Source organism: Amphibalanus amphitrite, unplaced genomic scaffold (genome assembly GCF_019059575.1).
Source record: "Amphibalanus amphitrite isolate SeventyFive unplaced genomic scaffold, NRLGWU_Aamphi_draft 000913F_arrow, whole genome shotgun sequence".
Lineage (NCBI taxonomy): Eukaryota > Metazoa > Arthropoda > Thecostraca > Balanomorpha > Balanidae > Amphibalanus > Amphibalanus amphitrite.
In genome coordinates, this window is record NW_024882407.1 from 243,719 (window position 1) to 258,615 (window position 14,897).

The 14,897-nt window shown below is 50.2% G+C and overlaps 1 protein-coding gene across 1 annotated transcript; it reads right to left on the reverse strand.

The window, feature by feature from the left end:
• Window positions 1-198: 198 nt before the first annotated feature.
• LOC122367999 lies at window positions 199-13,195 on the reverse strand. The gene is made up of 4 exons (XM_043341586.1): window positions 12,993-13,195; window positions 4,201-4,564; window positions 3,784-3,821; window positions 199-312 (listed from the first exon to the last, which is right to left on the reverse strand). Exons 2-4 carry the CDS (start codon window positions 4,559-4,561, stop codon window positions 199-201), a joined length of 513 nt encoding a protein of 170 aa, XP_043197521.1. The 5' UTR covers window positions 4,562-4,564; window positions 12,993-13,195.
• Between the last annotated feature and the right edge of the window lie 1,702 nt (window positions 13,196-14,897).

Genomic DNA, 14,897 nt, shown 5'->3' on the forward strand with positions numbered 1-14,897 from the left:
GATTCCTCACATTGCAATACCGCAACATCGAAATATGGCTCACACTAAACCAACAAGCATCAACCAGAAGCATCCCCAGGCCACACAGGCCGCCGTGAGGGCCCACCGATCTATCGCTTGTCAGGGCTGCCACGGGCCCACCGCTCCTGACAGGTCGGCGTGCCTATCGGGTCAATGCTGGGACGGCACCATCACTGCTCACTGAATCAGCTGAGCGGCCATGCGTGTCTCGGCGACCCGGGGCGCCGCGTGTGGCGCGTGCGACTCCAGTAGCAGCCGCACAGGCGACGGCACGCCACCCGCCCTGCCCACCTGCCGGCCGCATCACCCGGGGGTAAAAGCGCAGTCACCTCGGCGGGGAGGGGAGCGGAGGAGCGGAGGGGCCGCTCTGGGCACGTGCCGCCGCTATTAGGGGGTCGGAGGAGCGGCGGCGGTGCACGGGACCGGCGCGCTGCCGTAGGCCGTCACTCAGCGGGGCGGGCTGGACTGACAGCAGGCCGAGAGGGGACAAACGGTGGTATTTACCAAGCTCAAGTGCCCGACATTGATCGCGTAATTGCTGCCAGTTATGGGCGTCACAGCAGGCAGCAGAATCACCAGAAAATGCCAGGTGACATGTGCTTCTGAAACATACCTGTTATACAGGCCAACATGTATGACTCACCCGTTTTTCCCATCTAGATATATGCTTCATGCGAGTTTATCGACGGCGATGTGTAGAATATCTATCGATATACATATACGCACGTATTCTTGCGGCCTATGTTGACTTAATACGGTACTCAACTCCTCATGTAAACCTGACTGTTAAGTTGTTAACGACTGATATTTTCGGGTGCATTGAGCGGTCGGGAGGAGAACTGGACAGAAAAAATACAATGTACTGCAGTGGTGTGCACAAGCACGAAGCCTGCTTTGCGGCACCAACTAGATAACTGCATAAATGGGGATGCCGGAAGTAAAAGGAGACACTGTGCACCGATGATCGGAGAGGATGAGTAAATTAGTTTCATCGCGATCGCGAAACGCATTTCCGTTCTTCGAAATTAATGCCTCTGAATAGCAGGTAGTCTTGCAGCCAAAGTCTACCACCACTGCAAGCGATTGCGTTCTGCATCCAGCCTTGAAATGTGAAGGCGAGGAGACCGTTCAATTTTTACAGCAGCTATACCATGAAGTAAAAGAAAGATCAGTGCCGTAAAATAAGTACAAAAGCCATTACCTTTGACACATTGGCCTCGGATATCGTGCAATGGACGTTAGGCGGCACGGGCGGACATCTATAGCAGCGCCCCTATCGGTCACTAGGGAAAGCTGGGCTGTAGGCGACGAAATACCGGCTGAGTTGTTACAAGTTAAATTGGTTTATAGACATCCGTCTTGTGAAAAAGTTGAACTTTTGCCTTCAATATTTCTACAGGCAATTTTAGAAGTGCCTTCACATAGATTACAAAACCGTTTAAATTATTTTATTCACTTCAAGCCTTCCCTATTGTTCTTGATGATGCGGGAACTATTTCTAATTAGTGTTTCTAGCTTAGTAAAAGAACATATTGTGCAAACGATGAAAAAAGCATAAATGGAAGACTTTAAATGCAATTTTCTGTAACAAATAATGGTAAATTCTCTACACATCAAGGTAAAGGTGCATGCTAACTGATAATTTAAAGTTCTTGGGGCCAGTTGGTTTCTTCTTTTCTCACGTCGCCCCAATGGCCGCGAATACACTTTTGATAACGCCTATCGACGCATTCACAGGCCATAATCGCACTCATGCTGTTCAAAACCAGCAAGTGTAAGCACCATGCTGTGCAACAAAAGCACCGCATATAAAACGGCGCATTGGCTGCCACCAACAATTGGCACGTTCACGCGTCTTCTGCAACAAATCAACATTCATGTGTTTTATGACAGTCTACCCAGCACCCCAACTTGCATAAACACTGAACACGCTAAGCCCTTGTGTGTCCTTCTTCCACTCTCTTTTTCCTCTCTTCTTCTATATGTAGAAGCCTCTCCACTCTGCCGCGTCGCGTCGACTCGTAACGGCCGGTATCGCTGTCGGCGCCGTCACGCCTCCCGCCAAACTGTTGCCGCCGAGCGTGAATTATGGCGCGAACATGGCGCGCCAACTTGTCGGATTGAGACAAAGCGGCGCGTCGTGGCGGCCCAGGGCGGACGTGGGCTACTGTCAGGCCGCCACTGGGCGCTAATATACGGGACAGAGCGGTGCCAAATGGCTGCCCGAGCCCGCCGACCCGCCGACCGCTCAGTGGGGCCGGGTCGGGGAACGGGGGAAGGGAGAATGATATCGGGAAAATCGGCAGCGCGACGCAGGGAGAAACTGAATGCGCAATATCGTACGGACGTTAAACTGGGATTAGAAGACACAATAGCCGTTTTCACGACGGGCTATCCGGCGAGTGCACCTGATTGAACCTGATTTGACCAAATCTGCACCTAATTTCTTTTACAGCAAATATCTTTATTTTATGAATTTATTTCAGTGTTTTAATCGATGATACTCACTGATAATATGACAAAGCAGGCATATAACCAAATAGCACAACCCTAGCTGATAGCTACTAAGAGACACACTGAACCTGATTTGACCAAATCTGCACCTGTCTGCACCAGATGTGCACCAAATGTGTACCAGATGGCCGTCGTGAAAACGGCTGATGACATTTTTCGTATTGAAGGAAGAAAAACGATAAGCTGATGTAGGCGTGTTGCAGCCAGTTGGTGCAATTTGCGGCAATCATCCTATTGCGGTGACGCGTATGCTACATATATGGGCGAGTTAAGGACTCTTCTGAAATCCAAATAAGATAATGTATTACATATACGATATCGGCGACGAAAGCCATTACTTTCGCACTCTGTTAGTTTCAGCAACTGGAATAACTGCCTGAATGTGAAGTTAATAAAGCGCACGAGAAAAATTAAAGCATAAGCTGAGTGGTACCAAATATCATGAATCGTGAACAAATAAAATGAAGGAAAATGTAACACGAGACGTTCCTTATCGCCTCTACAATCTACATGGCTGTCCATCATTCCAGAAAGGACCACCATTTCATTTAACGCGTCGATAAGATCGTTGAGGTCAGCCAAGTGATCGGCAAACCTCAAATCATCAACACTACGCCGACTTTGCCGCGAGTTCCGGCGCTGCGGCGCAGCACGTCTTCGATGCGCCACAATCGGTGTAAATCAGCTGCGCTAACGACGACGGGTTCCGGCCGTCGGTCATCGTAAAATGGCGGCCGTTTTTAATCTATTGGCGCCGGTAATGACCTGATCACGTGGAAGAGACAAATCGCCAGCGTGGAAAGACGGTATGCATACTCTGGTGATATGGATTATTGATTTTATGCTTTGTCATTAAGCTATTTTTGAAAATAGCTATATTTTCAAGAGAAATATGTAGAAGATGTAATATGTATGTAAATATGTAGAAGAAATCTTCATATTTATTTTTTGAAAATATACCTATTCTATGCCGAAACCTTAAAATGCATACTTAAATTGAATTTTCAGGAGAGACAAAGCTTGTCAATCATGTTCTCATACCAGAAATTAAAGTCGCCATTTCCAAATACTTCTTAAAACAAACGGGGACCAAAGGAAACGACAAGGCCTTAGCCTCGCTGGAATAACGTTTCACCTCACTCACGATTTTAAGCCAGCACTCAGGAAGTGTGCACAACCGCGCTAACCGGACTGGCAGACATTTCTGCTCCTTTATGTGGCCACATTGACCCAACTCTCTCGACTCACGCAGGGCGGCACGGCGCACTCGCAGGAAATGGTTCTCCCTGGATGATGTACGGTGCCAACAAATATACCCCAGGCACATAACGGCAGTGATCTATGATTGCTAATTGGGGCATGTACAGACCGGATTTGCATAAGGTCACCGCTGTACTATTAGCGGGAACTATAAATTACTGCACTTTTCAATGGACTCAGGTGCCGGGCGCGGAGCCGGCATTAACACGCCGCCGGTTCGACTGAATTCCGCCACTTTCACAGGTTCTAGGACCCGATGAGTGCAATTAGCGGCGGCCGATCCAAATGGCGTCCAGCCATTAAGACGGCAATCAGCTCGTCTCAAAGCCCTTGGCTGAAAGCCCGCTTTATGCTCCCTCGAAGTCCTTTGTGCGCCCGGTGCGGGTGGGGGCGGCCGGTACTCACCTGAGATCCGCTTGTCCTGGTCGGCGGCGTCCCTCTGCGGCGGGCCGCTCGGCTGGAGGGGGTCCCTGCTGAGGTACAGTCCCGGACTGAAGTAGGCCGCCGCTCTGTCCCGGCCCAGCTCCGCCGCCGGCACCTTGACCCTCTCCACGCCTCCCTTGATGGTGTCGAAGGGCGCGGCGGCGGCGCCCCAGCTGGGCAGCCGGTAGCCGCAGCCGGCCGGCCACTCCACGGCGCCGGAGGAGGTCAGCTCCTCCTTGATGTTGTGGGAGGAGGAGCTGAGCCGGCCGGACATGAGCTGGCCGCGCTTCAGGTCCAGCGGGCCGGCCGTCCCCAGGTCCGAGCAGCTGCCACCCTCGTACATCGCCTGACGGGAGGAGAACAGAGGTCTGAGGCTGCTGGTTCCATAGGCGGCCGAACGGGGAGGGCACCGGGGCACCGTGCGCCCCTTTGATTTTGGCATTGCATGGAAAGAATGGGACCAAAAGTCGGCAGTGCCCCCCTTAATTGAGGGTGTTCCGCCGCTACTGTGCTGGTCCGTTCATAAGCACGATACCTACCTATAATCATAGATAACATGAATGCTATGATACATAGCAAATGGCATGCCATAGACAATTACACATGATGCACGTTTGAACAACTAGTTCTCAACAACATTGTGCTTGATATCGGCGCATAGAATGCATTAGGTTTGTAACAATTACAACCAGTATAACGCCTTTTGGGGCGACTAACGGAGCGAGCGAGAGGGTGGGCCTTGCACGTGCGAAATTTCGAGGGGGTACCTCCAACTGACTTGTGCACGGCACCCTACTAACCGGTCTCTAGCGATGTGCCAAATTTGAGCACAATCGGCCCAGCCGTTCTCGAGATCTGGGAGCGGCACCCTGCACGTGCGCACGTGCAGAAAGGGTCCCAACTGACTTGTGCACGGCACCCTACTAACTGGTCCCTAACCGTGTACCAAATTTGAGCGCCATCGGTCCAGCCGTTTTCGAGATCTGGAGACGACCCCTGCACGTGCGCACGTGCAGCAGCACCCCAACTCTGGCACATGGATATGCAGTGCCTAGTGGGTGCCTACCTACATGCCAACTTTCAGCGCAATCGGCCAAGTAGTTACCGAGATATTGCAACAATTACAAAACTGACACCTCTTCGTTTTGCACGTGGCACGTGCATAAGGGGTCACCCACATGCATCGGGAATAGTCCAATACTTGGTAGAAGGAATGAAGCTACCCTACAAAAATTACCGCGTGTAAATCGGTCAAGTGGTTGCTGAGATATAAGCTTCGCAAAAGCGTCCGCAGGCCCTCATACTCAGAAATTTCCGTTAATCTAAGGAAAGACTACGCTCGCTTCGCTCGCTCCGTAACAATTTGCAGGTAAGAGAGCCATCAAATATGCCAAACCCAACGCTCAACACCTGAAAATTCAAGATCCATGTCCCAAAAATTGTTGATACAGCAGTGCAAAAATAGACAGAAACGTAGACTGATAACAAAATGTAAATTGCCTGCCAAAACGAAGTAAATATTCATCTACAGACTTGTGATGTCCCTCAACGCGTTGAGGGACAAATCCTGAAAATCCTGCGGATCCCTTTTGTGTTTCGTTGCGTGACAACTAACCTTCGTGTTTACCTTATGGGTGATTAAAATGTTCCAGAACTTGTAACCTTTGCATAAACTTAGCGGAGGAACAATAAACCATCATTAGTGTATAGAGAAACCACATTAGACCATGCATTATGCTCTAGGACAACCTGTACACACGTGTAATAGGAGCACCTAACGCGACGCTCTGGGTATGTAATGTAAATTGTCTTGTAAACAGTAGAGCAAGAGACGATTTATGCTCGAATTCGCATCCGAAAGGCGCTGGAATGGGCAACAATGTGGTGGTTTATACAAAATGCAGCGTAAACTAGATCTTATGGTGCACTTGAAAAATTTACCAGACGTTCAAAAATAATATGTCAGACGTTCATCATACACATACCAGCTACACAGTACACATGTGGTCTCGTTTGTTCTAATATGTTACATTCATTCTAGCCCTTATTGGTGACTGGTGTGTGCACACTTGGCATCAAATAGAGCACGCCAATACGTTCGAGATTATACTTTATTGAAGAACGTGTATCGCTTGTGTATGCTTTGCTGTTGCTTAGATTTCTACATGTTTATATCTTTAAACGATCTTTTTTAAATATTACCAAACTATTGTCCCATGAAGGCTGTTGACGTTCGGCCAAGTTTGTGACCAAGCTAGATTTGGCGAAGTGCTGTATTGAACATTGAAGTTATTAATCCGCGCCGTGCTGGGGGGGGGGGTGCCCCCTCCAGGTATTCGCGAATATCTTAAAAAACGGCGACGCGCAGTGTCGCCATGTTTGACACACCTTATAATGCATCGTTTCTCCACATATTGTGAAAATTTCAGACTCGGGTCATTGAAGGTCAGGTCACCAGGTCACGTAGAGGTACTCACCTTACCTCAGAAAAGGTTCCAATGCTCGCTATAGCTACACCGACTGAACAATCCCTCCATGAAACTGTTTGAAAATGCGATTGATAAGAGTACCAGTATGCGTAATGTGAATTTCTCGGAATTTCGATATCTGTGACCTAAGGTGAGGTCAATTTTGTGACCTCTCCATTCGTAAAAAATTGAAATGCACCTCTTTCGGACGAACGACGTTCTAAACACTCTCATCAAACATTGGTTTACAGGTAAGCATGACAATATGACATAAGCTACGTTTCCATGGCACAAGCTAAGCCGATTTTGAGGCTGGGGGGATCCGTGCTATCGTAAGTTATATCGGACGTGGCTGCGAAACTTCTCTCGGTACGAAACTTCTCTTGATCGGAAGAAAATCGGAGGGATGAAAAAGAAAGAGCGGCAAATCGGAGCTACGTTGTACGTAAGTTGTTTCGCAGCGTTTAAATGCCAGTTTTACTACGATTTAAATGCCAAGCAGATCAGCTGACCTCGTAGTACCATGTCGATAAGGTCGAATTCCCCATACGTCTATAGTGTAAAAGTGACCCCTATTGCAAATGGGCTGTCAGGGACATCTCCTCCTCTGTAAATTTGGAGGGATCATGTGTCGGCATTCCCACGTTCGTTTCGGAGTCCATCTGTTCCATTTGGAGCCCGTCAGTTGGCGTCAAGAGTTGGCGCAGCGAGCGCCCCGAAGACTGCGTCTGCGCACGAGGCTTCGCGATGGAGGAGTATTTTGACGAAATCGCCCTCGCTGCAGAAAAAATAGAGGGACTTGTTGAGAAAGAGGAGGCCGCAGTGTGCCGACGACTTTAAACTGTACGCCAACGCCAAGACCAAGGCAATCAGGGGGCGCTCAGATGATCGGGAGGTTTCAATTGATCAGGGACCCACCAGGTGACCAGGGAACCCTCTGATAACCAGGGGTCCTTCCAGTAACCAGGGACTCCTTCAATAACCAGGGGCCCCTCAGTAAACGTGGGCCACTCAGGTTACTGCAAGAGACAGGAGTCCCTTATAACCAGGGACCGGCAAGGTCTCTCAGGTCCGTTTTTGACAAAGCTGTTATTGATGTCATATGCGAGCCCTTTGCCACCAGCAGAGGGCCCTTTCAAGCCTTTTTAGGGCCGTTTAACGTCTCTTGAGTTTCCTTTGAGGCTAAGGGCCTCTTCAGCAGCCGAGGGGTCTTTGAGGCCTTTTTGAGGGCCTCTTAACGTCAGCTGAGGACCGTTGGACGCCATCTGAGGACCGTTTGGGGCCTTCTGATGGCCAGTAGATGCCAACTGAGGGCTCTCTGACACCAGCTGAGGGCACGCTGACACCAACTGGGGGCCTCCTGACACCAGTTAAGGGCGCTTTTATATTTGACACGAGCTCAGGGCCCTTTGACGCCCTTTGAGACCTTCTGAGGTCCGTTTGACGCCAGCATAGGACCCTTTGGGGTCATATGAGGGCCCTTTGCTGCCTTCTAAGCGGCCTTTGAGGCTTTTTGAGGGCCGCTTGACGCCACCTGAGGACCGTTGCGGTTGGACTCCAGTTACGGACCGTTTGAGGCCTTCTGATGGCCATTTTGCGCCAACTGAGGGCCGGGGGCCCTCTGACACTAGCTGGGGGCCCTCTGACACCAGATAAGGGCCCTTTAAGGCCTTCTGAAGTCCGGTTAACGCTAGCGGAGGGACTTTTGAGGCCAAATGAGGGCCCTTTAAGACCTTATAAGGGCTCCTTGAGGCTTTTGAGGGCCGCGTGACGGCATCTGAGGACCGTTGTACTCCAGCTGACAACCGTTTGAGGCCTTCAGATGGACTTTTGGCGCCAGCTGAGGAGGGCTCACTGACACCAGCTGGGGGCCCTCTGACACAAGCTAAGGACTCTTTAAGGCCTTCGGAGGGTCGTTTGACGCGAGCTCAGGGCCCTCTGACGCAGGTTTAGGGCCCTTTGACGCCCTTTAAGGTCTTCTGAGGTAGGTTTAACGTTGGCTGAGAGCCCTTTGAACCCATCTGAGGGCCCTTTGAGGCCATCTTGTGGCCCTTCATTTGGCCATCTGAGGGTCCTTTGACACCAGATGAGGGCCATTTGACGCTAACCGAGGGCCCTTCGAGACCATCTGAGGACCCGGTGACCCCATCTGTGGGCCCTTTGAGGTCTTTTGAGGGCCATTGAAATTTCACCACAATACCCCTGGCTGCGCTACTGGGCATTTATGGACTCGTATGGGCCTGCTGGGAACGAGATGGGCCCTCCCGGTCTTTTTAATCATTATTTCAGTTCATTTTACATGGTCTTCGGCGGTCTAAAGATTAGGGGCCCCAACTCGAATGGGGGGGGGGGGAGGCCCGTGTGCCCTCTCCTGTGTGCGGCCTTGCAGACACTACACCGCTTCCCCTCCCTCCGCCATAAACGCACCGCTGCACTGCACTGCTAGGCGCCGACAAATACGGACCGGCGCCGCAACCGGCTCCCCCGCGGCCTGCCTCGCGTTGACATAGCCCTTCCCGAACACCAGTGTAACCCCCACGCGGCCTAGGTATCGCCGCGCCCACCTGTCCGCGGCGCGGCCTCTGATGGCGTATCGGATCATTGATGGTGCGATACATGTTTTGGTCAGATTTTCGCAATTAACGCGAAAAATTGCCCAAAACACTTTTTAAATTTCAAAATTGAAAAAAAAATAATTACAAAAATGACGTGAAAGTGACCGTTTTCAACGTGTAAATTTAAAACGCTCTAGCGCAGCCATTTTTGAAGAAATCGACTTCAAATTTTGCACACGTGTTCATCAACCATATTTGTTTAACATATATTTCGGTTTTGTGAAAATTTTGAAAATTTCTTATATTTTTCTCTTGAGAAAGAGGTAAAGCTTCGCTACGATCGGCCTTCCGATCGACCGAGAAGATTCGTAAAGTTAGTTCGTATCTTCACCATTTGCGATACAACTTGCGTATCTACTTAGCCTACGATGTGATGGATCCCTCCAATATCTGTTCCGATTCAACTTACGTTTGATCGCAACTGCGAGGTGCCTTGCGATCACATGGATCCCCCCAGCCTCAGGCTGAAAAATGGATTTGCTCTATCATAGCAATTAGCCATAATTTAGAAATGTTTACGAGCGAGTGAGCGAGCGCAGCGAGCGAAGCGAAGTCTTTTCAATATAACGGAAAAATCTCAGTATGAGCGGCCCGGCCTGTAACGCTTTTGAGAGGCTTATATCTCAGCAACCGCTGGACCGAATGGCCTGCGGTCTTTTTTGCTGGGTAGCCCCATCCCTTCTACCCCGTAATTGACTACTTTTGATACATCTCATTGACCGTCGTGGCACGTGCCACGTGAAAAGTCGAGGGTGTTCAAGCAGTTTTGCAAAAGTAATGATTTTGAGAGGCCCATATCTCAGCAGCGGCTTGAGCGATTGTCTTGCGGTCATTTTTATAGGGTAGCTGCATCCCTTCTTCCAAAGGTCGGATACTCTTTATCTATGTGAGTGACCCCCACTGCACGTGCAAAATACAACAATAAGAGGTGCCAAATTTGTTCCCATTTCAGTAACTCGGTATTTACTGGGGCGATTTCGCTGAAACTTGGCATACAGGTAGGCACCCACCAGGCAATGCATTCCCATGTGTTGCGGTTAGGGTGCTACTGCATGTGCGCACGTGCAGGGGGCGTTTCCAGATCTCGAGAACGGCTGGGCCGATTGCGCTCAAATTTGGTACACGGTTGGGGACCGGTTAGTACGGTGCCCTGCAAAAGTCATTTTGGACCCCGTTTGCACGTGCGCACGTGCAGAATGCCGCTTCCAGATCTCAGGAACGGCTGGGCCGATTGCGTTCAAATTTGGCACACCGCTAGCGACCGGTTAGAAGGGTGCTTTGCACAAGCCTGTTGTAAGTACCCTCTCGCCCTTCTGCACGTGCAGGGCTCACTATCTCGCTCGCTCGTTCTTCGCCCAAAAGGCGTTTTACTGGTAATATAGGATTAGGTGCTAGCTAAAATCATATATACGTTCATTTTTTTTGCATAAGGTAAATAGTTTTCGAGGAAAACGCACGTGAAATTTCGCTAAATCGATTTAGACGCGTCATGGAAACGTAGTGATACTGAATCGGAAACTTGCACCCACCCGTGACCCCTCTTTGTGTCCCTAAGGTCACCTCAGGTCATGAAAGGTCCCAGCATTTTTTACAATAACTTTTGATAGAGAAATACTAGAGCGGTGAAAACAACTCAGATGCATTCAGCTCTACGATGCGAATCGACTGATAAGCAGCATGAGCTTGTCCGGTCAGGTCACGACCCTGACCTTAGGTCAAATTTTCAAAATGACCTTGTAAGGTCAAACTATAGTTCACTCAACGCGACTCGACGAGAGGAACACGATGCTAGGTAATGTTGCGACTCGCGACTTTCTTATGTCAAAAGTTATTGCAGAAAAAACATTTCTCGTAAAAACGGATATCTTTTTAGAGTTCTTACCCTCTGGAGTTGACCTTAGGTCAAATTTGAGATCACATTTCAGAAAGAGCGGAAGAATAGCTACCGAATGCGCCTTTCCGCGGCGCTATAGCTGTATTGACCCCCGAGTTATGCGCCGACTTATCAAGAATTGTTAAAATTTGCAAACTTTGACCTTGGATGACCTTTGATCTTTGAACTAACCTAAGAAATGACTAATGTTTTCTTCATTATTTTTGACACTCTTTCAAATGCCGCTTACCGCGCGTCACTACGTGGCCCAGGAGCCGAGTTTGACAGGGAGGGGGGTTGTGACCTCCCCACCCCCAGCACGATACGGAAAATTCTGACCACGCCGTAAGTTGAGATAATTATTTTTGTTAAATGCCCCTGCTCATGAGCCCAGGCTGTGGCATATAAAAAATAATATTCCTATAGCTACTTTCTACATTATATACTCCTACATACGTATCAGGCAGCCAACAGACTGGAAAAGGACTGCTATTGAATGTCTGTGAGTGCGGAGTCTTTATGTTCTCGTCGGAGTCAGATTCGGAGTTAGAGTCGCAGAATCCACAACAAGGCTCAAGACTCTGGAGTCGTAATGCTATTTAGCCATGACTCACATTTTTAGAAGAGTGCCCGGAATGGCGGACTTTGAGGAACTCACAGTTGATCTTTTCCACGTCGGAATCGGTGTTACCAAAACAGTTAGCTCTGTGGCCCTGTTCTGTTCAGAGAATCACCAATTATGTTAAATTATTAATATGTGACCGTGCATCTCCAGAAAAATAAGGAAGAACAACTCTACCATCGCTCAGAAGAAGAAAGAATTTGATGCTGGCGTGATAAAACATTAAAAAAAATAATAATGTGCACAATATAGGTACATTTTTTATCCAGGCATGCCCTTCTCAAGATAGCACGGGAATGCCGGCAGCTTCGGGCAGCTTCACTGTTTCCCACAAGGCTAGGTCTCCACGCATGCTTTTCACGATGAGCAGCCTGCGCAGATATAAATCAATTTGCGTCTTCTAAACATATTGGTTAATAAAGGACTTTCAAAACCACATTAATCAAGTACAGTGATGTTGTTAGCGATTTTTGGGAAGGGTAAAACATCATTATTGAAAAAGCAAGTTTCGAAGTGTGGAAAAGTCAAAATATGGAAGCTAATAATTATTGAGCGATATGCAGTATTATTGCTTGTGTTTCAATAAATGAAGTATTTCAGTATCAAGTTATCATTTTATCATACCACATTATGATACTTGAAATGGCAACTACACTAACCAATCTACGAGTGATCTTTAATGTTCAAACCATACTGAAGGCTGTGCAGTGTGCAAGCGAGCAGCCTAAGCATATAGAACAAAATGACCTTTGCCTATCCATAACCCTCGCCTAACCATAACATCACAGATGACTGCGTGACCTCGGGGCAGTGACCTTCCTCCCGGTAATGGTCAGGTGAGCACATCGACTCACGCACATTATCGGCAGGTGACACACGCACGGCCGGACAGGCGGAGGGTGGCAGCCGAGGGGCAGACGACTGTCACAGGCCGTCACGTGCGCTTCTTTGCTAGCTTCCGCAGTCGAGGAAGCGGCCCGGAAGCGGCCGACCGGTCCGGAAGGTCGCCGCCCCGGCCCGGAGCCGGAGGGTTTACAGCCGCCGCCGTCCCCCGGCCAGGATACAGGCGCGGAAATGAGTTTTTCCATGGAGTCCGGCCCGGTGCGGAGCCGGAAGGGTGGCCCCGTGAGGGGAAGGTGCGGCACGGGTGGCTCGCCGCACCTGCAGTGGCAGGGCGGCGGCCGCGCGCGACTCACCTCCGTCGCTGAGACTGCGGGCAGGTCGGGTCTCCGGTCGTTTCTGGACGCTCCCTGCCGTTACGCGGCACTGCCACCGACGCAATGGCCGATCGTATTTCAAACCAAATAGCCGCCGGCCGAGGTCCGAAACCAATAATTGAATAACATAAATTCCTGACGTCCAACTTGTGTGCTTAAGTCCACTTCTTTCATTACGCGGAGGAAATGGTCGCGGAAGTGGGAGATAGCCGGCGCAAACCCAGGCCGAGCCGGGGGGCGTGGCTTCGGCGCGCCGCTCCACCAATCGCCGGCTAATGAGGCCGTAATTAGGCCGGGGGCGGCCCCCGACGCGCGCGCCAGCCAATGGGCGGCGTCGGCCGACCGCCGGCGCTGGGCCATATTGACGCGTCGGCGGCCGGCGGCCAGAGGCACGGATCATTGCCGCCAGAGGGATGGCCATCTCGGCTCGGAGAGGGACGGCGGGAGGGCAGGAGGGCAGAGGGAGGGTCAGATCGGCTCCGAGAGGGACGGCAGGGAGGACAGGGAGGGCAGAGGGAGGGTCAGTTCGGCTCGGAGAGGGACGGCGGGAGGGCAGGGGCGCAGAGGGACGGCAGGGTAGCAGGGGAGGGTCATCTTGTCTCTCGGTCCCGAGGGGGACGGCGGGAGGGCAGGAAGATGCCGGAGACGGGGGGACGACATAGGGATGACCATCTCGGCAAACGAGAGGGACGACACACACAGACGGGGAGGTTCCTATGAGTTCCACATGTGACCAAGGAAGGGTAGGGACGTAGCAGTGTCAGCCGACCCGAGCCTGAGTAAGGTCGGCTAGACTTGTTCGAACTCTAACAAGACAGAAAGATGAACTAAAGCACTAGTCCTGCTGACCGGTCAAGATGAGCTCGGTACCATAGGTGTCTTACAGGAAGCACCAGTTGCAGTGGCATGCAACCCGCTTATCCATTTCTTTTCATCGCCAAATAAAAGATTTACTACCAACGTGCAGTGTGCTAAGGTGAAGTAAGCCTGTTGCACGCAGGTATAAATATTAAACAAAATGCTGCAAAATCAATGGAGTTGAATGCAAGCGTTAGGATAAGGTGCACTGCACAACACACAGTTGACAAATGAGCATTCGGATCTTAGCTCTAGGTAATTAACCCTCGCCGGCCGAGGGGGGGGCGGGTGCCGCCCCCCCCATAGGGTTTTTTCGCGATAGCTCCAAACACGCTGGCGATAGAGAGCTGAAACTTGGCATACCTGACCTTTGATCCAAGCCGGATCTTTCGACACCAACCGCATTTTTAGGTCAGGTCAGGTCACTGACCTATGACGTCATAAGTGAACCTCTGCACGGTCTTCAGATGTCGCAACTTCGCAACGCCCTCACTGCCAGAGGAGATGTCACAGGGAAATGAAACTTGCAGGATCTAGTATCCATTATGAGTCCCACAACTTGTATATCTCGGATTTTTCCTAAAGGTCATATGAGGTCAGGTCATTTTCGTGACCTCACCATTATAAGTCAATGGGGAAAAATTCAAACTGCGATTCTGGCGCCGGGAACGATCTCCAACTATCTCAAGCACACAGAATCGTGATTTGATGCACTCCTTGCAAGGTTAGATGCGTCACTTTTGCAATGTTGACCTTGCGTGACGTCATTTATGACGTCATCAAGGTCAAATTAGTTTTTCGTCAATAACTCTTGATCAAATTGAGCTAGCGAGTCGGGAAAGGCACCAATGGACTCAGGAAGGTCTGCCGAATCGAATGATATGCGACATGACCTCTTTCGACCAACTTCGTGACCTGGGGGTGCTGACCTGACCTTGACCTGAGGTCAACACCCCAAGTTGACCTGACCCGGACAAAAAGTATATCATTCGACGCGCCTGAGCGAGGCGAACACGATGCTGCCAA

Coding starts and splice junctions, on each gene's coding strand:
- LOC122367999 (XM_043341586.1), bottom strand. CDS start 4,561: ATGTACGAGGGTGGCAGCTGCTCGGACCTGGGGACGGCCGGCCCGCTG. Junction 3,822..4,200: donor CCAGGACAAGCGGATCTCAG/GTGAGTACCGGC, acceptor TACATCATCCAG/GGAGAACCATTTCCTGCGAG. Junction 313..3,783: donor AGTGCGCCGTGCCGCCCTGC/GTGAGTCGAGAG, acceptor TGCGGCCGGCAG/GTGGGCAGGGCGGGTGGCGT.